At 30.0% G+C, this 26,350-nt stretch overlaps 3 protein-coding genes across 5 annotated transcripts; 2 read left to right on the forward strand and 1 right to left on the reverse strand.

Annotated features, from left to right (window-relative positions):
- The first annotated feature begins 488 nt into the window (after nucleotides 1–488).
- On the forward strand, nucleotides 489–10,266 carry LOC145763457 (TBC1 domain family member 9B-like). Of its 2 annotated transcripts, none has more exons than XM_082574902.1 (22): nucleotides 489–788; nucleotides 1,187–1,335; nucleotides 1,955–2,169; nucleotides 2,413–2,683; nucleotides 3,056–3,237; nucleotides 3,456–3,563; nucleotides 3,693–3,846; nucleotides 4,217–4,311; nucleotides 4,430–4,556; nucleotides 4,810–4,948; nucleotides 5,053–5,174; nucleotides 5,366–5,500; nucleotides 5,581–5,796; nucleotides 6,046–6,297; nucleotides 6,584–6,708; nucleotides 6,921–7,013; nucleotides 7,187–7,298; nucleotides 7,448–7,601; nucleotides 7,929–8,351; nucleotides 8,424–8,569; nucleotides 8,700–8,816; nucleotides 8,912–10,266. In XM_082574902.1, the coding sequence occupies exons 1-22, from the start codon at nucleotides 563–565 to the stop codon at nucleotides 9,578–9,580; spliced, it is 4,230 nt and encodes a 1,409-aa protein (XP_082431028.1). In that variant the 5' UTR covers nucleotides 489–562; the 3' UTR covers nucleotides 9,581–10,266. The 2 variants fall into 2 exon arrangements, with proteins under 2 accessions (XP_082431028.1, XP_082431029.1); XM_082574903.1 differs by having other exon boundaries at nucleotides 8,433–8,569; nucleotides 8,912–10,265.
- A 713-nt stretch (nucleotides 10,267–10,979) lies between these two features.
- LOC145763588 (ZP domain-containing protein-like) lies at nucleotides 10,980–13,838 on the forward strand. 2 transcript variants are annotated; one of them, XM_082575063.1, is made up of 11 exons: nucleotides 10,980–11,045; nucleotides 11,102–11,185; nucleotides 11,256–11,319; nucleotides 11,524–11,692; nucleotides 11,965–12,128; nucleotides 12,374–12,542; nucleotides 12,650–12,720; nucleotides 12,921–13,119; nucleotides 13,216–13,332; nucleotides 13,485–13,590; nucleotides 13,674–13,838. In XM_082575063.1, the coding sequence occupies exons 1-11, from the start codon at nucleotides 10,991–10,993 to the stop codon at nucleotides 13,835–13,837; spliced, it is 1,362 nt and encodes a 453-aa protein (XP_082431189.1). In that variant the 5' UTR covers nucleotides 10,980–10,990; the 3' UTR covers nucleotide 13,838. The 2 variants fall into 2 exon arrangements, with proteins under 2 accessions (XP_082431189.1, XP_082431190.1); XM_082575064.1 differs by having other exon boundaries at nucleotides 13,216–13,281.
- Nucleotides 13,839–23,037: 9,199 nt separating this feature from the next.
- On the reverse strand, nucleotides 23,038–25,459 carry LOC145763444 (cGMP-dependent protein kinase, isozyme 1-like). Its single transcript, XM_082574887.1, has 7 exons — nucleotides 25,194–25,459; nucleotides 24,954–25,070; nucleotides 24,569–24,801; nucleotides 24,133–24,217; nucleotides 23,811–23,968; nucleotides 23,626–23,717; nucleotides 23,038–23,334 (listed from the first exon to the last, which is right to left on the reverse strand). The coding sequence occupies exons 1-7, from the start codon at nucleotides 25,457–25,459 to the stop codon at nucleotides 23,245–23,247; spliced, it is 1,041 nt and encodes a 346-aa protein (XP_082431013.1). The 3' UTR covers nucleotides 23,038–23,244.
- Nucleotides 25,460–26,350: the final 891 nt, after the last annotated feature.

Below are 26,350 nucleotides of genomic sequence, written 5' to 3' on the forward strand. Positions count from 1 at the left end.
ATTGTTTGATTGTGGTCATAACTTTTGACTTTTATACTTGGATTTTATGCTTTGATGTAAAAGCTTTTTTAAGGCACAGTCAGACAAAACTAAAACCATTTTCTGACTAGCCACAAACAAATAAGCAAACTAATTTATTTTAGGCAATACAATCATTATATACTATATAATTCTTAAATACAAGACTAGGAAGGCAAGTGAGATGCTATGTTGGATACAGTTTGTAAAGTAGCCTTCTCACGAGGATATATTGACTACACAATACATTTTTAATTGATTTACTATTTGGCTAGGCTATTGAACAAACTAACTATCCTGTTGATAAGTTTTTGGTGTTTAATAATCATAAATGATTAAAGCAATAATTTACAAACAGAAATCACTTAAATTACCAATTTATGTAAAAGTGTTAAATTACAAAATTTATGTAAAAATGTTTCTTTTCCAAAAAAAATAAAAACAATCAAAATGTTTTTTTACAGGGTAAAAAGATCTAAAGTAATAAGAAAAATAAATTAGGAAAAATAAATTTTCCTACTAAAAAAGACTGCAAAATTTCAAAATGTGGGTAAAACCTACAGAAGTTTTGCTTACCCATGCACTATGGGTTACAGAGCGTGCAAACATGTTTTTTGTACTTCAACGACGAAAAGGACACGGGGATAAGGGGTTGGGTTCTATTTTGGTCAACACACTCGACACTGTTCTTGATTCAAGCGCCAAAGTTTCACCGTATCGGATATTACATCAAACTCCAACATCAGAAATAAGTTTTCAAGTCGCTACAGGTTAGTAAATAAAAAGACTATAATAAAGTATTCTTGTCATGTTAATGCTTGAATTCTAAACACTTTTTGTATATCTTTCTATTTTAAATTTTATTATTGTTACTACAAAAGTAACTACACAGTCGCTACTTGAATAACAACATATCAAAAAACAACTGTGTTTGCACAGCTTTGATTAAGACCTTTTAGACTTAAATTTTACTTTTTTGTTTTACTTTTTGCTTTGATTATAAACTTAAGTAATAACTTATAAAGATACCTGTTCTTTAAATTATATATATTAAAAAGTATTGTGATGCAGTACAGTTCCCTGTAAATAGACAGATACCTTACACTCTGCTATTTGACCGTGATTTTCATTATTAAACTTTAAAATTCTAAATATAAATCTGTTATAGGAACATCAAAACGTGACATTTTTGCAACTTGGGAATGGTTGGAACAACATGTTATGTCAACTTTGGGCACCTTTGAATCAGAAAATGATGCTACAGATTTTCTTATTGGAAAAATTGAAAGTCTTGTTGCAACACAAGGAAAACGTGTGGTAGGCTATAAATATAATTCTGTAATATAATAATTTTACAAAATTAAGTCGGTTTAAATAAGTATCTTTAAAATATTTTAAAATCATTTTAGGTCATTTTACATATGGTTGTTTTAAACTAAAATACAATTAGTTTACACTCATCTTTGAATTATGTTTAAGCATGTTAGGATGCTTGTTGTCATTAGGGTTTTGTAGCTTACAGTTTGCAATATGCATAAAATAATTTTAGTTGTAAAAAAATAAACTTAGCTTTATGATTAAATTGTATTTTTTTGTACATCGTCGGGCCAAAGTCTTTAAACACAAGCTTAAATATAAATAAATAAATTGTAGATGGACCAACAACTAACTTTTTGTTGTAATACCAAGTTTAAGTTTTAAAGCAACCTAATCTTTGAAATAGCGATTTTGTTATTATCCCTTTTTTTGTAAAGTGAAATCAGAAGATTTGTTTTAAACAAAGTTGCTATGGTACAGTTAAAATGTTCATGTGATTTGGTCTATTGATTTTAGAATGTATTTGTTATAATTAAACTCAAATTTAATTAGGTTAAAGTAAAATGGAAATATCTAAAAATGTATATTTGTAAACTTTGTTTATTTAAAATTGTTTCAGTCTATGGTTGATGGAGATAACACCAAAAAATTCAAGGAAGCGTCTATTAAATTTCGTAATTTGTTTGGAATGCCAGCAGAAGAAAAACTTGTGAACTATTATTCTTGTAGCTACTGGAAAAAAAAAGTTCCCCGCCAAGGCTGGCTCTATTTAAGTATTAATCATCTGTGCTTCTATTCATTTTTGCTAGGAAAGGAAGCAAAGTTAATTATTAGGTACAATAGTGAATATAAATAAATTTTATAAATGTATTTTTTTGCTATTGCTAAAAGGAAAAAAAAGATTAATGGATAGATAAACTTTCTGATTTGCAAGAGTTGCCTTTTTATTCATTAACAAAAAACATTTGTATAAAAACTATTTTGTTTATGTTAAAAGTGTATTAAACAAGTTTTTAATATTATTACTTTAAAAAAAAAATTTTAGTTATAAAAATAAATTTCTTTTTTTGATTTTAGATGGGTTGATGTTACAAGAATGGAAAAAAACAAAACTATGCTGGTTCCTGAAAGTATTAAGGTTTCTACAAGGGAAGATGATTTTGTATTTTCGATGTTTATGGACATTAAAGAAACACATAATCTTATCACACAACTTTCTAACATGGCAATTAGGCAGTTACTGGACCGGGATAATCATGAAGATGATTTAAGTGTGAACCGTAATGACCCAGATTCATTTCGATCTACTAGAAAAGAAAGTAATAAAAAGAAAAAGAAGAAAAAAAAGGTAACACTAAGGAAACTGAGTGTTTAACTGCTCCAAATTAAAAATTAAGATTTGTTAAAAAAGGTTTTATAGTTTTACAATTAGTAAAAGTTCTCATGCATTGATATTAATTTTAATCTTTTCTAAATAAAATGTTGATCTGTAGTTATTAAAAATAAGAAAATATAAAACATTTATGTTATTTTAACAAAAGTATATATTTGAAAAATATTTACATTTTTAATTAAATTGTTTTTAATCTGGTGTCATGTATATTATTAATTATATTTTATTTTTTAGACTTTCTTTGGTTTTGAATTTATAGTTGCAATATAAAATTAGACCCACGAGTAGGGCTGCATTTAGTCTGTTTTTTAACTTAATTTTTTATAGATATCTACAATAAAAAGAGATCTTGATGCCAGGGCAAGAAGTGAAAAATATAGAATTGCATTTCGACTTCCCAGGAATGAAATATTAGATGGTCACATTCAATGTACTTTAATGGCTGCTTATGAGAAAAAACATATATGGGGAAACATGTTTTTATCACAAAACTACATTTGTTTTACTGGGTAAGTACTTGCATGTTATACAATGCTTGTTGTTAGGAATGGACAAAATAGGATAAAGACCTCTTAAAATTTAATATCTAAATGTTTAAATTCAAGACTGCATCTTTTTAAAGTCGACTTGTTAAAAGTCATTTATTGCTATACTACTTCATTAATTAAAAATTAAGTTAAGTTAATTCATTTATTTTTTATTTTTTACAACAAGATTATTTCTACAGACAATTCAATGAGGTAGTCAAGGTGATTATTCCCATGAGAGAAGTGAGTGTTGTGGAAAAAGCTGAGAGCTCAAGTATTCTGCCTGAACCAATATCTATTACAACAAGGTAAAAGTTAGAAATCAATAAAAACTACTGAACATCAAATCAAGGGATTTTTAAAATATATCCAAGGACTTTAATTTAAAAAAATTAAAATTTAGCGAAATTTGAACTAAAAATTTTTTTTTATTTTAGAGGAAAAATGACTTTTCTGTTTGGCCATCTTCACGATCGAGAATATCTACTAAATTTAATGTCAGATTTTTTATCAAAAACCAAGCATAAATCCTATAGAAGATCCAAATCTGGTATAACTTCAATCTCACCACCATTAAAAACGGAGAAAAAGGTTTATATACATATCTAAACAAGTTTTACTAATCTCCACCAAATGTGTTATATTGCTTTTTTAATGCATTTCTTAGGTATTATGTCATAAAAAAAATATATTTATATATATACATAAAATAATTTGTCATCACTACATTTTATAATTTTTTTTTTATTTAAGTAAACTAAACATTACCAACACTAATTATTATATATATTTAATTTTTTTTAACTAAAAATCGGTCTCTTTGATAAAGTATAGAACAAAGCTTTTTATTTTATAAATTATACATACATATAATATTAAAGTTGTTTTGAGTATTTTCTTATTTGCCAAACTTTGTTGCCTCTAAGGCCAAGGTTGTTATTTCAAATTTATTTTATTTAAGATTGAAAGCTTGGATACTTCTGAATCAGAAAGTTTCTTTGACACGGAAAACAAAAATATTGAACTTCAGCCAGCACTTTCATCAGTTTTCAGCAGGTAATTTGTCATAAACTTAAACAAATTCACAGAAAATTTTGTTATTTTAAAGTAATAAATTGACATTTTTTATGTCAAGATGTAAATAAAATAATTAAAATAAATTTTGTATTATTAGGCGAGATGTAGATTATATTGACCCAAAGGAAACAATAAAAGAACATTTATGGAAACTTCACTTCTCTGAATTTGGGAGAGGAGTTTGTATGTATAGAACACCAAAGACTAGAGAACTTGTCGTGAAAGTAAAATCTTATTTTTCGATCATGTTAAATTATTAATCATAAAATGCAAATGTTTTTTTTAGCTATTTTGCTATGCAAAGAGTTACTATTGCAAAAATACAATTTAGTTTGTTGCTTTGGGTTAAATAAGGTGCTGTAAAATGTTTTAACTTAAAGTTAATTAAAATGAAATAAAACAATGATGTATAAGTCAGCATTTTCACATTAAGGATAACTGCTAAAATATGTAGTAATTAAAACAAATATTGTTCAGGGTATTCCTGAAAATTTAAGGGGAGAAATCTGGATGATATATTCAGGTGCTGTGAATGAGAAAGCAGATCATGACGGTTATTATCAATCTCTTGTTGAAAAATGTTTGGGAAAATCTACTCTAGCAACTGATGAAATTGGTAAACTTGTTTTTAAGTAAATATAGTAGAAACAATAAAACAAACTTAATCTAAAAGCTAACTGTCTTTGGAAACTTTTGTTAAATTTTATTAATTTACTTAAGAACGAGATCTTCATCGCTCATTGCCTGAACATCCAGCTTTTCAATCTCAAAGAGGAATAGATGCTCTGAGAAGAGTGTTAACTGCGTATGCATTTCGTAATCCTGCAATTGGATACTGTCAGGTATCTTTAATTTTAAAATAACTTTTGTGTACAATTTCTTTCACATAATAATTAAAAGTTTTATGTAAAAAAAGCATAGAGATATAAATTTATAAATTAAAGTATTACTTATGATATTGCATGCGTTGAATAACCAATTACACTATTGCATTAAACCCCACATATTTCAATTTTATATGAATTATTAACAGGCAATGAACATAGTGACATCAGTAATGTTGTTATATGCAACAGAAGAAGAAGCATTCTGGTTGTTAGTGAGTTTATGTGAAAGGTTACTGCCTGATTACTATAACACAAGAGTAGTTGGTGCATTGGTGGACCAGGTAAAAATGATTTGTCTTTTAAATTTCCTTTATTAAATAAATTTTTTTTAAATTTTTTAAATATATTTTTTATATTATAGGGGGTATTTGACGATTTAACAAAAAAATATCTGCCACGTGTTCATACCAAACTTGAATCTTTGGGAGTGGTTAGAACAGTGACATTATCTTGGTTTTTGACTTTGTTTTTGTGTTCGATGCCATTTGATTCTGCCGTGCGTGTAGTTGATGCTTTCTTTTATGATGGTGCCAGGGTTGTATTTCAAATTGCTTTATGTGTGCTAAAAGCAAATGAGGTTTGTTAATAATAATGTTAAATTTGATAATTTGGGGTTTTATAAATTAGCATAAAGTAGGTTAATAATAAAGAACAAGGTTACCATTTAGTCGGTCGATTAAAATATTTAATTTTTCTATTAAGTTTTGTAGGTATTTTTCTTAAAAAATTTTAATTGGTTGATTTTGGTTTTAATGATGCTTTTTTAATATAAAAAATGACCAAAACGCAACTTTTTTAATAAAAATTAAAAAACTTTTGCATTTAGGAACAATTAATTAAGTGCAGAGATGATGGAGAAGCAATGACAATTTTGTCGTCATACCTCGACAAAGTTGGCAACCGTGACACCCGAGTACCCACATTTACCCACTCAATGACAGCTCAATCGTGTGGAAGTTTACCCACCACTCCAGCGCCACCTATTGACATATCGGAGCTTATAGTGGAGGCTTATAGCAGCTACAGTCAAATAACTGCTGAGATAATTGAAGAAATGAGATTTAAACAAAGAATGGAGGTAAATTCTTGATTTTAACAAGTTTTAACATAACACTAATATACATAAATTAATTATACTAAATCTTAAATAGGATTTGTAATATTTTAATGTGTTAAATTGCACCATTTTTAACATTTACAAATGTTGCACGAAAAAAGTTTTTTGTATAAAAAAGTTTAGTAAAAACAGAAGTTAACAAATTTTGTTACCTTTGTTATTTAAGTAGGGTCAGAAAAATTGCACAAAGCAAGGAACTTGGTATGTATAAGTTATTTAAAAACACATCTTTTTCTAATAATTGCAGGTTGTTCAAAGACTAGAAGACACAACTGTTCGATCGATTGTTAGATGCATTCAATCAGAAACTAAATTTACTTATGATGAACTAGAGGGATTATTTTTGTTGTACAAAGATGAACATTTAGCAAAGTAAGAAGATTTAACTTAGTTTGTTTTAAGTAACTGGAATTACTTTATGCTTATTGTTGCCTTGAATAGACTTTTTATATATGTATACTATTTACAATCTACTTATAATTCTTTAAATTAACAACCTCGGCGTCAATATTAATCTTATTAAACTTTTATTTTAATTCTAATTTGTTAAACTGTTTTGTTACCATTTGCATTGCGAATTTCAGAAAATATTGGGGTTTGAATGAAAATAAAGAACAAACTTATGACCCTAGTAAACCACAATATGAACAATATACTACTGACATTGACCAATTTAAGTAAGGATTATCTACTATTACTCTTAATCTTTTTTTTATTCTGTCATTTTTGTTTACAAAAGTTATCAGAAATTTAAAATATTGAGTTAAGTTTTTTGTTAAACTACAAAATATACTTTTTTGTTTTAAATTAAAATCATTTCAAAACCACAGCGAATTTTTACTGTTATTAGATTATTATTTTGTGCAATATCACCCTGGGGTAAAGGAAATCAAGCAGAACAACTTGCTGAACAAGTATTCAGACTTTGTGACAAAAACAATCAAAAACTTGTTAACTTTAAGGTATTATTTTAACAGAAATTAGACTTGGTTTCGTTAGTATCACTTTTTGTAATTTTTTACATTCGTAATGCTATAATAATTAGCTTACAATTTTTTATGTAAGAATTTTTAACAATTTTTTTGTAAAAAAAAAATTTAAAACCCTTAAGGAGTTTGCAGTGAAGTTGGGATCAATTTGCAAAGGTGATCCTCAGGAGAAGTTGCAGCTTCTTTATCAACTCCATTATCCTCCTTCTCTTCTTGCTTGTGATGCAGAGTTCGGAGTCGAGGCAACTCAATATTTTGAAGAAAATCTCTCACCTGGTTAGTTTTTTAAAAATATGTTGGAATTCTTTTTTGTTATAAATAAAATTAAAAAAAAAATAATTTTGCAAAAAATAAAAATGTATATATAACATTACATTAAACACACTTTTAGATCGAATTGGTGTAGCAATGGCATTGCATTTAAAATTTTTTAACTATAATCAGCAATAAAAATTCTCATTATTTACTCAGCTACTATATCTGTTCTTTGTTTTTAAACTCCACATTTTTGTTTTGCATGAATTTTATTAAAAATAATTTAAATGTACACTTATTTGTTAGTATATTTTCCTTAATTAAACTTTTAACAAGGTTTTATTGTAGTTGACACTCCAGTGACACCAGAAGCTGACACTCCAACTATTTTAGCACATCAGTCTATATCAGGATTTAACTTAAGTGGAGTTTGTTTGGATGCAGATGAAATAGTTGTTGCCAACGAGTTGATTACAACCCGAGCTGTGGAGGATTATTATTCACCAGTTAAAACTTCCCCTGAACATAAAGTATCCGAAGCAGAAGAAAATGTAGAAAAAGGTGAAGAAGTTATTGAGAAGAATGTTGAATCAGATGAGTTGGTGGTCACACAAAATCAAAAAGGTGACATGGCAAATATTTTGGCTTCAGATGGGATTGAAAACACAACAGATCAAGTAAATAAAACTGATGCTTACAGGCCTACATCTTTTCCAGCAGCACTACAAACTATTGATAATAACGTTGTTGAGGACCAAACTGTTGAATACGGTAACCTGACATTAAATTAATAATTTTATCAACAAATTAAATTTTTAATAATTAATATTATTACACTTTAAGTTTGTTTAGCTACTTCTCCATCTGATGTTGGCCAAGAAGTTGCTTCACCTGATGAACCAGTAAAGGACTATGATTATTATTTAGCAAAATATAGCAAGGATAAATCAAATAAGCAATCGGTCAAAGATTTTCCGCATTTAACCCAGGTTAGATGGAGATTTTTATTTTGTTTTTTTACTGTTTTTTGTTATTATTAGACAATATTGCTGAAATAGGATTTGTATTTATTTATTTAGAGTTTGCTAAGACAAAAATTTAAACTTTTTTTGTTTTTAGGAGCAATTCATTCAGCTAATAAAAACCATGTACAACATGTTTAGAGAAGATAGCCAGGAACAACAGCTCTATCATTCCATTGCAACTGTTGCAACTCTACTTTTACAAATGGGAGAGGTAAAAATTATCTTTTTAGTTTAAAGTGTTTGTATATCTAAAATTGTTAAAAAGAGATTAAGTATTGAAATTTTTGTTTGATTATTCATTTTTAGGTTGGAAAACAGTTTAAAAAATCAACTTCTGCACCTCCAAGTATTTACAATACTCCTAAACATGTCTCTCACGATTCAGCGACAAAGAAACCTTCTCCTCCATCTCTTACTGAAGGTTTGTGTGCGACTAATGTTGATCGAAGTGCCTCTGCTGCTACAAGTGGTGGAAATTCTTCGACGTCTTCAGTCGCAACAAGTAATGACTTTGAAAAAGTTCCTAACTTTTCGATGGTTAGTAGCGAAGGCTCGGATGAGGATAAATTTATTAAAGTCAACCAAGTGGAACTTCAAGCTAAGTCCCTCGAGTCTTTATCAACAAAACTTTCAAACGTTACCTTGACAACTGAAGAAGTGATGCCCGTTGCTGAAGAATCCAAGAAGAAAAATGGTGAAAAAATCAGACGGGAGATTCTCCCTTCGGATGAGTCCAAGATATCTGACATTGTGACGTCATTTGGCACGAGATTTTACGACGACGATGGTTGGTCGGTTTCGTTTGAGCAATTTCTTGCCTCCGTTCTAACCGAGCCTTCACTGTGCGAGTTTTTCGAGCGAAAGTGTGACGTAATGGATACTGTTTCGAAACTAAGAAATCGCCACCTGGTGGAAAGACAAACTTCGGCAACGTCTTTAGGGTCAGACTCTCTTGCGACAACACCTACATCCTAATCTAGACTGACGATGTCTACTAATTAGACGAATTATGTTAATAAACCACATTTAGTTAACTAGACCAAAAAAAAGGTTAACCGTTTCAAGTGATTAAGAAGTTACCAAATAACCGTATTTTAAATATTTTGCGTATTCGAAGACCAAATCAATTGTGGTATGTGATTGATATCGGGTATTGATCAACACATAAGAAAGATTGCAAATAATAAACTTATTGTTTAAATTTTAAATAACGATCTTCATTGCTCTTAGACCTAAGTTTTCTAGTTTGAGTTAAGATTTTTAAATACAAACTGTCTAATAACTAACATTGTTGTTGCATGTTTAATGGTTGTATTGTCATACTAATTTTGTGTGATTAGGTTGCTTTGTTAAACCGTCATTAAAATTTTTTACAAATTTTATCATATTTAATCATTTTCTGATAACGATTATTTTAGATACGTTGCTATGCTACTTCTTGGCAAATGCAATATTTTGATTTCTTTATTATATTTAACTAACTTTTTCATATAAAAAAACGGTTGATAGATGAAATTTTTAAACTGTCCACTGACTAATTTTTTCTTCTAACTAACTTGATTGCTTTATTAGAAATATATTTTAAACCTATGTATCATAATGTTAGTGTGTATATATTTTTCAATGTTTAAAGCTGTTTTTACGATAAGCTTAATAGCTACTTTCATATTTGTGCAATAAAACATGTGCTAATTTACTTTGTCATGTATTCTTATAGTGAAACATTGGCTAATAAAAGGGAAAACTAAAACAATGAAGATAGGCGTTCGTAAAACTATTAAAAGATGTAGGGCATTTTACGGTTAACATTATAATTTGTATAATCATTAAAATTTAACTTAAGGAATTGTGGTCATATGTTGTGCTTTTAAATCAAAACATCTTTTACAGTTTTACGTTTTTTATTAATTTGTTCAAACCCAGAAACTTGTCATAAACAGAAAATAAAATAAACACACGCAAATGCCTATTTGTTTAAATATGCTGTAAAGACGAACGTTTCAATACCTCGGAAACAAACGATGAAATCACACAATATATCTTCCTGTATAATCCTACAGCGCTGTGTATTAAACAGTATTGTCTTATTATATCTGTGATGAATGTATATACTGCTGGCAGTTAGCGTACGTAATACTACTGCTAATAAATTAATGTTTAATATGTTTTGAAAACATAATGTTGTGTAAGGATATTTTTATACAGCTGCTAGTTCGAAATTAAACTATATTATAATATTCTTTTATTCTTATAACAATATATAAATGAGTTAAAAGTTTAATTCTGCAATAAAAAGACAGCAAAAAAATTCTTGAAACAAATTTGTGCATAAAGTTAATTTAAACATACTACTGCTTTTTAGATAACATTTAAATACGGAATATTATGTTACGTCGGGTGTTTCTACTAATTGTGCTCTTGTCACTTTTCTGCAATCAAGGTAAGTTTGCATTAATAAATACTTCTTTAGTGTGTTTTACATTATTTATTTTTTAGTTGCACTTGGAGACTCTAATGCCCTTTCAAGAAATAAAAGAGGAATTTTTTCTCCAGATATTGACCCTGATATGATAGGACTTGGTAACAGTTTATTTTAATGTTTAAAAAAAAGGTTTTATTTATGCGTAATGAAGATGTTTAATTTTGTTAGTGATTCAACGAAATGAAACACAAGGCGTGGACGTTTTTTGTTCGGCAACCAAAGTATCATTCAAGTAAGTTTACTTAGTTTTAGAAAGACATGGTTAAACTTTATACAAAAGTTTTTAATACTGATGTAACATCTGCAATTATTTTTAATGCAAATTAAAATTGTAAAAAAAAAATTCGATTTAATTAAAACATCCATGATTTATATTAAATAAATTATCTGGAGTGAATGGTCGCATATTGTTATTTTAACTACATCTGTCTAAAAGTGTGTCGGCTGAGTTTGTGTCGTCGTTAAACAATGGAGCTCTTTCTGATCTGGTTTTTATTGGTGAAGATGGGGAAGAAATCGATGAGAATTGTGATGGAACTTATGTTGATGGAGGGTTCGAATATTGCTTCAACGAGAGCTTTGCCCAGTGTGCTTCTTCCATTACAGTAATACTTTTTATTTTAGCATGCTAATTAGTTAGTTTATTCAATTTAACTTTTATCTAAAAATTAAATGTCTTTATAATAAGAACATGCTGTTGCGTAAGAGATATAGTTGCTTTAAAATTTGATGCTGATAAAAAACTTAATAATTTTCATTATTATAGTTTTTCAATAATCTATTTTTTACTAAGTGTTGCTACAATTTTGCGTAGTTAAGTATTGTAGGACATGTGAGCTAATCTACATATAAATAATAAAATGTTGATATTTTATAGGAACAAGGCGATTTTATCCATGTGAACTACACCCTATGTTTTATACCTGAATACTTGGCCGAGGATATTGTAACTAGAGCAAGATCACTTACAATCACATTCTATTGTGTTTATTCTAAGACAAACTTTCTTACTGATTTGGATTACATCGATCCCTTACTTCAGTAGCTAACTAATTTTAAATATTAAATTTTAATGGTTAAAGTTAAATTACATATTTAAACTATCTACTACGTAAGCACATTTATTAAATATTTCTGGGTTGAATTTTTTTTAAACTTGTTTGTATAAAAGCGTAAAAAGGTTATTTGTTTTATTAGTGCTGTTTGTAATTGTCAGTGATATTTTAATAATCCTTAATAATTGTTACTTTATCTTTTTGTTAAAAATACTTTTACTTAATTTATAGAAAATTGACACTTGATCCTGTAGTTGATCAAGGGTTGTTTGATCTCAGCATTGACCGGTATACAGACGCAAGTTTTTCGCAAATTTCTTACTCAGACAATGTAACTGTTGAAGACAAAGTTTTCATTAAAATAACATTAAATGATGACGTCCAGGATGTAGTGGTACAGGTACAGAATTGTATTTTTTTTATTTAAAAATGAATTCGGTTGGGTATTAAAAATATTTGATTTGTAAAAACCCAAAACTATGACAATTATTTTGTTTTGTGTTATAGGCAAAAACATGTTGGGCAACTGATTCGGAAAACCCATCTACCGGAAGAATATATTACGTCATTGAAAACGGGTAAAACATTTATGGAAATTTTATTTTATTTTAAAACCTTTTCAACTAGTATGGTATTTTATTAGTAACATTACTTAATTTGTATATCAATTTGTACTAAAAATATTCTTTGTTTAAATATACTTTCTATAATGGATAGTTAGTAAGGACTGTGTTACAAACACTACATAACCTAACATGGCTTTTAAAATTGTTTATAGATGTCCAGCGTACGATCCCTATTTAGGGGAGGCAAACAATGTTTACCAAAATTACGAAGAAGGTTATGCAACATTTTCGTATACTTCTTTTGTGTGGAATGATCCAGGTAATCAGGACAACCAATATATATATCTTCACTGCCAATTGTACGTGTGTTCAAATCATGACGAAAACAACAATTGTACCGATTCTACAACGGTAAATTAAACTTGCTGGAGCTAAAATTAAATGGTGTAGTATTTAATTTTATTTCTATGACGTGTATAGAACCAATGTTACTTTATAATTTCAAAGGATTGTTCATCTGTAACCACTGGTGGTAATGCCAGAAAAAGGAGGTCGATTGAATCTGGAAAGATTGTAAGTTTGGGACCACTTCATGTTGAGAAAAAAATTAATCAGTGTGACAAGGTAAAATTAAGTTTTTAAATAGGTAAATTTTTAGACTTCTCTTTAATCTGAAGTTCTTGTTTACTTTTTTAATTTACCTGTTTTTTTTAGCTGGTAATAATGGTATGTTATTGCGTAATACAAGAAATAAATTCATTAAATAAATTCAACAGGATTCTTATGGATGTGCTTATGACTGTTACGGTAGCGGCCAAAACGGTGTAAGTTGCTTCTGCCCTTACGGATATTATATTGGAGCAGATGGAAAAAGCTGTGTTGGTAATTATAAAAAAATATATTAAACTTCGCAAAGATTTTTAAAATTTGCAGTATTTAAACTAAAAGTCTAAAACTTGTTTTAGATATATCAGCACAAATTTCCAATGAAATTAAACCAACTATCGTCTATGTGACAAACCCGAAAATTTATTACATTGTGATGGTTTTGGCTTTTGCATGGTTTATTAGCATTGGTGCCATTGCAAGCAAAATTAGATCCTCAAAAAGCAAGATAACTCTAGCTTAAAAAGTGTACGTAAATTATTAAAATTATAAAAAGGTTATTGTTGTAAAAAATATATACAATGTTAAATCAAAATTATTGCCTTCTTAATGTATGAAAATAAATATTTATTCTAGAACTAGTAAAATCTTTTTAAGTTTGGATGTGTAAGATATTCAGATATTTCGAGCGAAGCCTACAGTTACTCTTAACATCTGTAACGTAAATGTGAAATTTTTTAAAACACATAAAAAATTTTAGATGCAATTTACAAAATTGTATATCACAAATATCGAGAATTTAAACAAAAAATAAAAAAATTTAAAAAGAGATAAATATTATGCGCTACGCATAACGCAGATGTAATTCGTCCTTATATAACTTTGTAACATGTCCAAGTATATAATATTAATGTCAAATTAATATTGCCATAAGGAAATATTGGCAAGTTTAAAAATGGACCGGGTAATAAAAGTTATCAATAGGTTTCGAAGCCCGAAACCTATTGATTTACGTATAATTCTTCTGGGTTGTCTGAAAAAAATAATTTGAATAAAATTTTTTGTTTGAATTAAATTATTTTTAATTTACATTTAAAACTTAAAAAACATGTTAACAATATAATGCGAACATTTAAATTAACTTTATAATTTTAAAAAGTTTTAAATATTCATAATCTATATTAAACAGAGTAGTGTAATAACCGAGTACTAAGTTCTTAATATTAATTCACAATTTCACAATATTAAACAGTTTAATAATTTGATAACGGTAAACCTTATTCAAATAGAATCCATTAATATTTACATAAACAATATCATAATTAATCTAAAGCAACCTCAAATCTTAAGTCAATCCCTTAACTAACATAAGAAGTGGCGGTAAGCTAAAAGGGGAAGTGACGTAGGGGTGAAGGCGTCAGACCAAAAAGATAACGGCGAGGATAATAAAACACAGTACGTTACAATGCCCCTCCCCCGATAACTGTATTCTCCGAATATGATTCTAGCATACACAGAAAATACCAAAAACATAGTATTTACAACTAAAAATATACACGATAATGAAATTGTTAACAATATCTTAATGGGCGGCGAATAGAACGTTCACCACGAGAATGTGAAGGCATATTTGTTTCTGGGTCAGATATATCAGATTCGTATAAATTAATAATATTATTATCACTTTGGTCAAACACATTATTACTATTATTGTCATCATTATTATTGTTATGATAATTTTCATTGGAAATATCAGAATTAAACCAATTGGGCAAGTTTTGGCCACTGTAACGCCACAACCTGTTGCGATTTACAACTTTTGGTTTGTTTTTACGGGATTTTTGTTTACGATACACTAAGTCATTTATACGTTTTGTAACAACAAACGGTCCTTTCCATGACAGGGACAGTTTTGGACTCTTTTCCTTTTTTCTTTGAGGGCAAAAAAGCCACACAGCCTGACCCACACCAAAAATGTCTTTGTTTTTTGGTTCATCTTTACGTAATCAATCGGTGAATATGTTGTTTTTTCAGGGCAACCAAACAAAAAGTCTGTCGGTATATTCATTTCTCGGCCAAACATAATCATGGCCGGGGTTAATTCAGTGCTGTCATGCACTGCGGTTCGATAAGCCATCAAAAGGTAAGGTAGTTGTAGATCCCAATTGTGCTAATAAAGTTCTGTTAAACCTTTCGACCATACCATCGCTTTGTGGGTAATATGGTGTAGTACGGGTTTTTGTTATACCAAATGTTTTTAAAATCTCTTTAAACAAATGAGATTCAAAAATTTTTTTTTTTCCTGAATAAAGGCAGCTTGAAATTGTTTTTGTATCAGGGTCTAATAATTGATCTTCTTTTAGTTGTTGCGGAGACAAAAGGAAAACATCGGTTGTTGCGTTTATTATTTTTACATCCACAGTTTTTTCAATTTTATTTAAACCAGGTACTTTTTTACAATATTTACAATTTCGGTTACATGGCCATCTTGAAAGCGCGTCGGCGTTGTTGTGTTTTAATCCTTTTCTGTACACAATCTCAAAGTCGTATTCATTTAAACGTTCAATCCATCTTGCCATTTGGCCCTCTGGTTTACGAAAGTTCAAAAGCCAACTTAACGAGCCATGGTCGCTTCGAATTTTAATTTTTCGTCCGTATATGTAATAGCGAAAGTGTTCCACTGCATCCACAATAGCAAGAAGTTCCTTCCGTGTGGTACAATAATTTTTTTCTGCGCTAGACAATGATTTGGTAAAATATTCAATTACGTGTTCTAGGCCATCTTCTTGTCGTTGTGATAGAACAGCTCCTATTGCATAATTGCTAGCGTCTGCATCAATAATAAATGATCCTGTTTCATTTGCAAATTTTGAAACTGGTGCTTTAGTTAATGCCGTTTTTAGAGATTGAAACGATTTTTCACAGTCGGCACTCCAATTAAAGCGAACATCTTTTCCCAATAAACGGTGCAAAGGCTGTGCCATATAAGCAAAATTACATATTAACTTTCGGTAATATAAACAGAGTCCCAAAAAACTTTGTAGCTCCTTAAGTTTATTTGGTGTCAGCCATTCTTGAATTGCCTTTATTTTTTCTTGTGATGTCTTAAATCCATCTTCAATAATTACATGTCCCAAGTATTTGACTTCAGTAGCAAGTTTGCATCGATTAATCGTTGAAACACTTCTTTCATATTTAAGCACAATTTGTCAAAAGTTTCTGCGTGGACCAGTACATCGTCTAAATAGACTAAGCATTTTTTGTTTGAAATCCCAGGCAACACCCGATCCATTAACCTTTCAGATGTACTAGGGCTACCACACAAACCAAAAGGCATAACATTAAAGTGAAACAACCCTTTACCAGATGAAAAGGCGGTTTTTTCTTTATCTTTCGGATCTACTAAAACTTGCCAGTAGCCACTTTTAAGGTCCAGTGTAGAAAACCATTTAGAGCCCTTAATGCAATCTAAAAGTGTGTCAATTCTTGGCAGTGGGTAGGCATCTTTTAAGTAATTTAGTTTTCTGTAGTCGACACAAAAGCGTTTTGAGCCATCTTTCTTTTTTACAAAAACTACAGGCGAACACCATGGGCTATAAGACGGAGATATTATTTTATCTTTAACATTTCTTCTATTAATTTGTCCATTTCTTGTTGTTGACTTATTGGCAACCTCCGAGGTCGTTGTTTAGTAGGCATTGCGTCGCCAGTTTCAATGCGATGAAGGGTTTTGTCGGTTGCCGTTGGTGTTAACGAACTTTTTATGTAACTTTTTATTAAGTCCTTGCATCGTTTACATTGTGTGGGTTTCAAGTTTATTTTTGCTCTCGTAATAAGGTTTTTTGTGACATCGTCATCTTGAAATATGCCTTCTAATTGTTCGTTTTTAGGTGGTGGGGCTAACTGTAGTTGTGCATCAACTTTTTGAAAATAATTTGATTCAATTTCTTCAGTCGCAGTTTTCAGCAAGCTTGCATTAGCATCAATGGTAAACTTGAATTTGTTTAAAAAATCCAGGCCTAAAATACCATCTTCTTCGATTTCGCATATCAAAGTTTGATGTTTGTACATAGTTTTTCCTAAAATAAAGTTCCATTCACACGTACCATCAACAGCGATTATATTATTTCCCACCCCTCGCAAAGTAATACAAAAACGGTTTTGATTATGGTGCTTAAATATTTTTCTGCTTATAATTGTTACGTCGGCTCCTGTATCAACCAACATAGAAATGTGTAAATGGCCATAAATAACTTTACAATATAAACCATTAAGATGACCTGATAAAGTTAAGCCGACGTTTCTAGAGGCACCTTTAAATCTAACCGAACGAGGCCTCAGTTGTTCGGTTATTGATAGTTTTCCGGCCCGGGACGATTATAGTTTCTATTTCGTTGTGGTCTGTTATAGTTAGAATAACGGTTTCCATTAAGCATTTTAAATTGCTCCGTCAAGTCTACGATAGCTTGATTCATTTTTTCCAATTTACTTGCTACAGATACATCGACTTGGGCGTTGGTCGCATTCGCTGTTTGCACTGGCCTTATTTGACGATTATTTTGCTCTTCTTCAAGACGCATTGCCCAATCCAAAGCTTCATCTAAGGAACGCGGATCTTTTAGCCTTAAGCCTGAAATAATAGAGGGGTAGTCTTTGAAGGCGCTAAGAAAACAGTTCACCTTGACGGTTTCCAAGTCAGATTCGTTTGATTGTTCGTATACCTTACAGCGTCGTGCCATCGAGTTTATATCTTCGGAAAGGTCAACAAGACTTTCATTATGCCGCCGAACGCGACAATGTAACAGCGACACGGGATCACGTATCTTTATTCCAAATTTTTGAATCTGCTTGTTTTTAACTACAATAAATTGTCGTCTTTTTTCAGGGTCCAGGCTCGTTATAACGCTTGAGGCGGAATCTTTTAAATGAAGAGCAAGTTGCGTGCCTTTGGTATATTGCGACCACTGATTGTATTCTGCCGCAATCTCAAATCGAGACAAAAAATTTTCAACAGAACCTTTACCATCGAATCGATCAAGGGTTACAGACGATACCTTTTCTTTATTTGGAGTACCATTTGGTAAGGCAAATCTGGCGTCAGAAGTTCAATGTTTTCATTTAATTCTTCTTGATTAGCCCGGGTTGAACTCATGAAGTCTTTGACCTTGGTATCAGCGTCTTCTTTAATATTTATCAATTTTTGTGAAACTTCTTTTTCACTTGCATTAAACGTTTCGTATTGCTCAAATTTCATTTTTAGATTATTTATTGCAGCCACTGTTGTTTCTTGAGCTTTTTCAATATTGCTGTAAAGGCTCACATATTTTTGTTGCATCGACGTTACCGCGGCATTTAACTGTTGTTGCATCTCAACCCTGATTTCGGTAACTCTGTGGTTGACTGTTTCTTCTAGTTCTCTCATTAGTAATGTTTCCATATCCTGCATTTTTTTTCAAAACATTTTCCCAATTTAAAAAAAAAAACTCGCTTTCCGAATCAGACATTCTGGATCTCGGCAGAACCTTCAATGTACCACCTTCCTTGCAATTATTATCCTTCCAGTTTTCCGGCATTTCAGTCAAATCTTTTTTATCAGTTAAGTCTAAAAACTCCGCTCTAAATTGATCGGCGAAGTCTCTCAAGTTTTTAGAGAACATCATACTTCGTCTACAATCCCAATAATTCTTTCCACCAAAAGTGTCATGCACCATATTCTCCCCTCTGTCAAGTAATATAGAAGTTACCGTAGTGTTACACCCACATAAAGGACCTTTAAAAATACTTGATTGCCCTTGCACAGAAACACATTTAAATTTTATTGCATATTGTTCTTCATAACGCCAAAACCAGCCCCGTATTTTACCCTCACCATCACTTTGATATACAGGGGTTTCAATACAGTCTCGATCGTGCATTCTCTCCTCCCATTTTCCTCCCTAGCCTTCGACATGATTCTGTAAATACCAAACCTCGTCAATTGGCCTAGCTTTCACTTCTTCTAAATAGTCAGTATACTCCACTACAGGAACAAACCCATTTAAACTCTCGATATCAAAAAACTTTGACCATGGAATGCGACTCTGCTCCATGTCCTGTTCCTTCCAGTGGTACCCGATTCTTCCCCATGGGGGAAGCACCAGGACCCACTCATCATTTTTTCATTTTTCTCTGATTTAAGAGATTTAACAAGGTTCGTTATTCTCATATAAACATCCTTTCTTAAGTTGAATCCTTCACCTGGATTGCAATCATAGAGAAGATATCTTCTGTTAGGGGAAGCACCATTTGTGACGCATATTAAAAATAAGAGAAAAACAAATAAATATTTCATTTTTGTATATCTGTTTATAACTTAATCAAATAGAATCCATTAATATTTACATAAACAATGTCATAATTAATCTAAAGCAACCTCAAATTTTAAGTCAACACTTTAACTAACATAAGAAGTGGCGGTAAGCTAAAAGGGGAAGTGACGTAGGGGTGAAGGCGTCAGACCAGAAAGATAACGGCGAGGATAATAAAACATAGTACGTTACAGTAGCCTACGGAAATAATAAAGCCTTTTTCCTTAAGTTACAATATATTTTTATATTTAACTTTTAAATTGTAAAAATTTAGAATATACTATGTTGAAGGTATATGTAGATGGTTAAGTGTAATTATATGATTTAAGTCAAATACATAAAAAAATATATAAGTTTTTTTAAAAACAAAAAAAGTCTTTGACTAAAAAAAAACTTACTTCACACTTTTCCTTCGAAGTACCGGGTCTTTTAGGCCACTTCCACCTTATACTTTTCACCACTTTTATGTTTTTTTCACAACGAAAGTAGAAACAAAGGTACGGCCAAGAATTCGGAGATAATGGGGTCCCAAGGCCAATGGGGGTTTAAATGAGAGGGGCTTAAAGTTTAAAGTAATCAAAGTATGTGTATAAAAGTAAAACATTTATTAACAAATAAAACTTTGTGGGTTATATATATTGTTAACTTTGTAAAAGGCAAAGTTAAAATAGAAAATAATAAAAAAAAACCTTCAAACTTTTTCGTACGCAACTGATTGTTGTATAAATTAGACTAATAACATATGATTCTACCTTGAAGAACTGCTAATATAGTTATTTACTAAAAATTACCGCAAAAGATTTTTTCTTTACCTTTTTTCCGCCTTTCAGCTTTCGCGGTCTAAATTTCCTTTTTGTTGTTGACCTATGATGTCAGACTGTCAACTGAGTGACTTGCTCAAGCAAGTGTTGCACGAAAGCTTATTTAAATTTGGACCAAAGTAGGTTTATTTTAGATAAATTTGCTCCTGGTGTCAATTTTCGTATTATTTTGGATCTCTATTAGCGTCGTCCCCCGGTTAAAACGAGTAGTACTAAAATAAATACGGAAAGGGCGTATGAACAAAAGATGATAAGGGACAAGGGTAAGGACAAGGTTATAAAAATTCCGCCCATTCCGCATTTTATAAACTTGGCGGACGCCCGGACGGTATAAACTCCTGCTGAGCCAGCACCAAATCAGCAGCATAGATACCGGGCAATTATAATCTATATAATATCTGAAAATCCGAAACCGCTAAAGGCAACTCGAGACTGGGCCAGAGTAACTAATGTTACTCTATGTTTAGGATGCACAATTGACCTTCCCACATCAAGGATGAATAAATATATGCCAAAAAAAGGGTAAATGAGAATCAACGGAATGGTAGTTTCAGAATAGCATGAATACCTAAGTTTTATTTATTAACCATATATAAATTAAAGCTTATTTTAACTAAGGTAACCATAATGCAAGAATTTTGTAACATGGAAATTATAGTAAAAATATAATTAAAATTTAAAAAATAAAGTATTGTATTTTTATGATAAAATATAAAGAATGTGTTTTGGTTAAGAATCACCTAAATACATATGTGTTCATTATTATTATTTTTTAGTATAATTAGGTTTAGATTTTAATAAATTTAACCAAAAAAAAAAAAAATGAGTTCACATGGTGATGAAATTCAAAAACAAATTCAACGAGATTGGGCAAATCGAGAATACATTGAAGTAATCACAAGTAGTATAAAAAAGATTGCAGACTTTCTAAATGCTTTTGACTTATCATGTCGATCCCGGCTTACAACTTTAAATGAAAAACTCACTGCCTTGGAACGAAAAATTGAGTATATTGAAGCAAGGGTGACAAGCGGTGAAATGCTAAGTAAAACTTAAAACTTGCTCGATAAAAATTATAGAAAACTAAGTTAACATGAGTTAAATGTTTATTTACCATTTTTTGCAATCTATTATAACCGTTACAAGAAACAAAATAAAGGCCAAACAGTTTTTATTTAATACTTTATATTAGTTTTACTACACATAGCAAACATATTTATAGGGTATAAAAAATGATTCTGTCTTTATGTAGATTATATTACTTTTGAAGTTTTTTTTTATATTAGGATTTTATTTTTATATAAATATTTAAACAATTATACTGATGGTACTTCTGTTATGTTAATGTTGCATTTGTTTCTGTATTTTCCTCAATCCTTGTTCTTCTAGCTTATATGGTACATTTATTAATAAATTGTTAAGCTAAATGTTGTATAGGCCTATATATATATTTTTTAGTATAGACTGGCTAATAGTTATACAAACCTGTTTACACTATTAAAATCATCTTAAAACATAGCCTAAAGATTTAATTTTTTTATTTGTTTAATGTCATTTTTGCTGCAATAATTACATTTGTGTTTAAGTCTTAAGTGGGGCTAATTATTGGTCAAATAAAAGCTGGTAGGAATTTTCTACTAGCTTTTTTTCGACCAATAAAGGAATTCAATAATATCGCAATGTTTTATTGTGAAATTAACAAAAATCAGTACAATTTTCTTAATCGACTATGTTATTTTTTGTTCGAACTGCTCAAAAATCACTTCTTGTAAGTTGCAAAAAACAGTTGAATGAAGTAATTTGTCATTTGTGTATAATTATTTCAACAAACTTTGTGTAAGTCTATAAAACCACTTTACTTTAAATGTCAAAAAATTGATCACAATGATTTCTGATTTTTTCAAGTTAAAAAAGTTGTTTTGTTTTGTTTTTGTTATCTCTGAGATTTTGAGCCTTGCCATAGATGTAGTTGCTATTCGTTTGTGTAAACTCGTCAATGAAAATTGATATAGAATGAAGTGTGACCCTAATGACCTAACTATACAAAGCTTTATTTTATATAGATTGGCATAATAATGATCATACAATGGTCATCTTTAAAAATAAATGAAATGTATAATCATTTTTACAAGATGAAAACAATATTTTTATGGTATTATCTATTAACTCGTACAAAGTCAAAAATTAACGGCGCGTCAAGTCATAGTAGCCTAGTAGTGAAGATTGTCGTTTTGCGCTTTTCTTTTATTACATTTTCAGGCAATGCGTTTAGGTAATAGTTTTAAAACACGTCCCTGTAATAAACATAGATTATCTTTATAAACCCCTATTTGGCTACCGCCTTTTTTAATTTTAGCCACCAAAGCCCCGGTAGCCATCGTTACAGATGATCTGACCGCATTTAAGTGAATTCTACGTAATAGCCAAACACACAATAATTTTTTTTATTTAGCAAGGCAATATTTTTATTTAAAAAAATAAACTTTTTATTACAGATTAAAAAACGCTTAAACATGTAGCAAATACAACTTGTTTTTTATTCAAAAAAAAAAGTTTGATGACGTAGTTGGGTATTAAAACCTATATAAAATCTAACATTTACAACACTACACTTTTTCTGTTGTCCATTTAAATAAACTTTCTAAATTACATAAAAGCTTTTTCTTGATATTTTCATCACTGAACAACTTTAGTTATGTTATTCCAAATACACTTCGTTTGTTCCCATTATAGTTAAGCGAAACCGAGCATTTGAGTTCGGATCATAGCGAATTCATCAGTAAAGGAGATGTCATTTTACCAGCATTTAACTTTTCCCAATCAAATCCATAAAACCATTCGTGAGAATTAATCTGACAATGGTAATAAACAGTATAAAACTTGGCTTACATATAAATGTTTTTTAATTTGTAAACGTAAGTTTAAAAATCGGCAATTATAAATTACTGTTATATTACGAAAACAATTTTACCGTTACGAAAAACTATGTGTTTGAAAATGCCACATTTTTGCCATTAATTTAGTAAAAATGTTTAATTACATTGCGATAAAATGTCGGTATCAAAATTTTGGTTTTAGGAAATTGTTAAACTCGGTAAAATGTGTTTTAGTAACATTGCCAAATATCAGAAAACTTTAATTACCTCACTACCAATACGAAGATCTTGGTCCCAAAAACACAAACCTCTAATAAATGCCTGAGTCACGTGATCAAGCAAACTTGGAAATGCGACGTCTAGTGAAAATTAATCAAGTATTAGGCTTTTAAATCTATTTCTAGTGGGTTAAAGCACTTTTAGTCGTAAAATATGTTAGCATATGTATTTACCAGTAATTCCTCGTAGGGTAGCCTTGTATGTGTCAATGTTGGTAAGTCGACGAAATGGTGACCTGCATGTCAAAAGTTCAAAGGCTACAACACCCAACGAAAAATAATCTGCTTTATGTGAATGGGGTTTATTTAATATTATTTCAGGAGCAGTGTACCTAAAAATTAAAACAATTTGTAACTTTTTTTATATATTTTAAACTATAAAACAAAATATTAATTAAGGTACAAGAGTTTTTAATAGAGTTGCCTTAAAGTAGAATACGATTTTTTAATAAAACGTTCTATTGCATTTTAAATTATTTAAAGTATATTAACAAACCCTGGTGTGCCACAAAACGTGTTACTAGAGACCGCTGGTTTTTCCAAGATTTTGCAAAATCCAAGATCGCCCAATTTTACCAAACCTGTTATAAAAAAATTATGTTTAATGTCATGAATCATGGGTAACGTTACATATATATCACAAAACGTCCTAAATTTTGACTCTTTACTCTGCCTAATTTAATTCTACTGGTCCAAAATCAAATGCCGGTTATTTGACAGATAATACCTCGGGTTTAATGATATGCCAAACTGACAAATCTGTGTAGGCCTGGGGGTTTAAAAAATGATAGTTACTCTACGTTAAGGCTATGGAGATGTTTTTTCTTGCAATAAAATGTGTTGTATTTTAAAGCAAGATTCAACACAGTAGTAGAATAATTATTTAAAAATATTGTAATTTCAATAGACAATAAGTATGTAAGTCCTTTTACCCGAGTATCCAATCAAAAGATTTTCAGTTTTTATATCTCTGTGAATACAGTGCAAAACATGGTGTAGATAATGTAATGCATTAACGACGCAGCCAATAACAAATTTAGCAGATTTACTGCGCATTTGGCCTTTCTTTTCCAAATAAGTAAACATATCGCCACCCATACAGGCCTCAGTTAATAAAAACACGTGACTATGAGTAAAGAAGGTTTGGTACAGCTTTGGTATAAACCTAAAATTGTAATTAAACCAATTAGAGGGCGCAATTTTTGCGCATTTTATTACAATCATTTGTGTAAGGGAAACATTATCGGATTGATTACAACATGTGCGCAATACTTTACATATAAAGTCATAAACACAAGACGCCTCAAGCATATATACCTTGATTGCGACTTCGATAAAATTTCTTTTTCGGCCTCGAGTTGCTTAATCTGGGATTGTTCGGTAAGCAACTTCGTGCTTAACTTTTTTAAAGCAAAAAATTCTTTTCGGTTATTTCTAAATATGAATTAGAAAGTCAATATCATATTAAAGCAAACCAGTAGCTTTTGCTGTACAAATACGTTGTCTAAATAATTTGTGTACATTTTGGTTTATTAACATATTTCAGTACTAGTTTACCTTACTACTTGTACCAAATCAACTGTGGCATATCCTCCTCCACCTAGTACCCTCACGAACTCCAAATCATTAAACTTAACGTTTTCCCATTTGGAATTTATTTCATTTGAACTAAGAGGTGGTGGGTGATGGTGATTGCAATGTACTTTGCGGTTTCTTTTACTTTCTTCAATTTTTAAACTGGCTTGTTTTGTTTTTTTGGATTCAAAATCAGATCCAAATCCGCTATCTGTCGATGCTTCTTCCCATTTTAACGAGTTATTCATATTTTTAACTAAACAACATATAAATTTGTGTTAGATAGTAGTAAAAATATTTTCTTTATTTATAATACAATCCTATATAGTTACAAAATAAACTTTACAACTAATTTCAAATCAAAATCTACGTAAAATTATATTCATAACAATCACATGCAACTCAATAATAATATCTTCAAGTGCCTTAGAAGTAAGTAAACAAAGTTTGTTGACTGCCTAAGGCTATACAGCAATGACGTCACTTACATCCGCACGAACAAAAATAAATGTTTCGCAATGGTCAATTATTTTAGGAGAATAAATCAGTGAAAATCGATTGCTAAAAAATTTAAATTGTTTTAGCGACATTTCTTGAGAAGTTTTTGGATTCTTTTATTTGTTCGCCTAATTTAAAGCAAATATTTTTAAATATTTATATATATTGTTTAATTACGATGTGCTTTGTTAAATCAAGTAATTACGATGTGCTTTGTTAAATCATTTATGTACGAATATGTTTTCTTATCTACCAGGGAAATTAAATTTTCGTTTAAGCAATATTGGACTGCGATAAAATCTTTATTGAAGTGGAGAGAACCCATCATATATATATTTGATTAATTTCCTCTAAAATTTAAAAACCTTATTAGATGTTAATTTTAGAATTTAATTTGGACTTGAATTAAAAAAGAATTATTTTTTAATAATTTAATATTGAGTTATAAGGACTGTTATAATTTAAATAAAAACTTTATAAAATGCATTTGAATTTAAGATTTTCAAGTTATTTTAAGCATTTTGGAAAACAGTTTTTTTATTATTGTAGACAGCGGTTTTCGTGATATAAACTCCCAGCATTTACCTGGCACATTATATTTACCCCCTAGCTCGCCGTTCCTAGCAAATGGTGCGTTGAAG

This window comes from Corella eumyota, chromosome 1, assembly GCF_963082875.1.
Source record: "Corella eumyota chromosome 1, kaCorEumy4.1, whole genome shotgun sequence".
Classification (NCBI taxonomy): Eukaryota; Metazoa; Chordata; class Ascidiacea; order Phlebobranchia; family Corellidae; genus Corella; species Corella eumyota.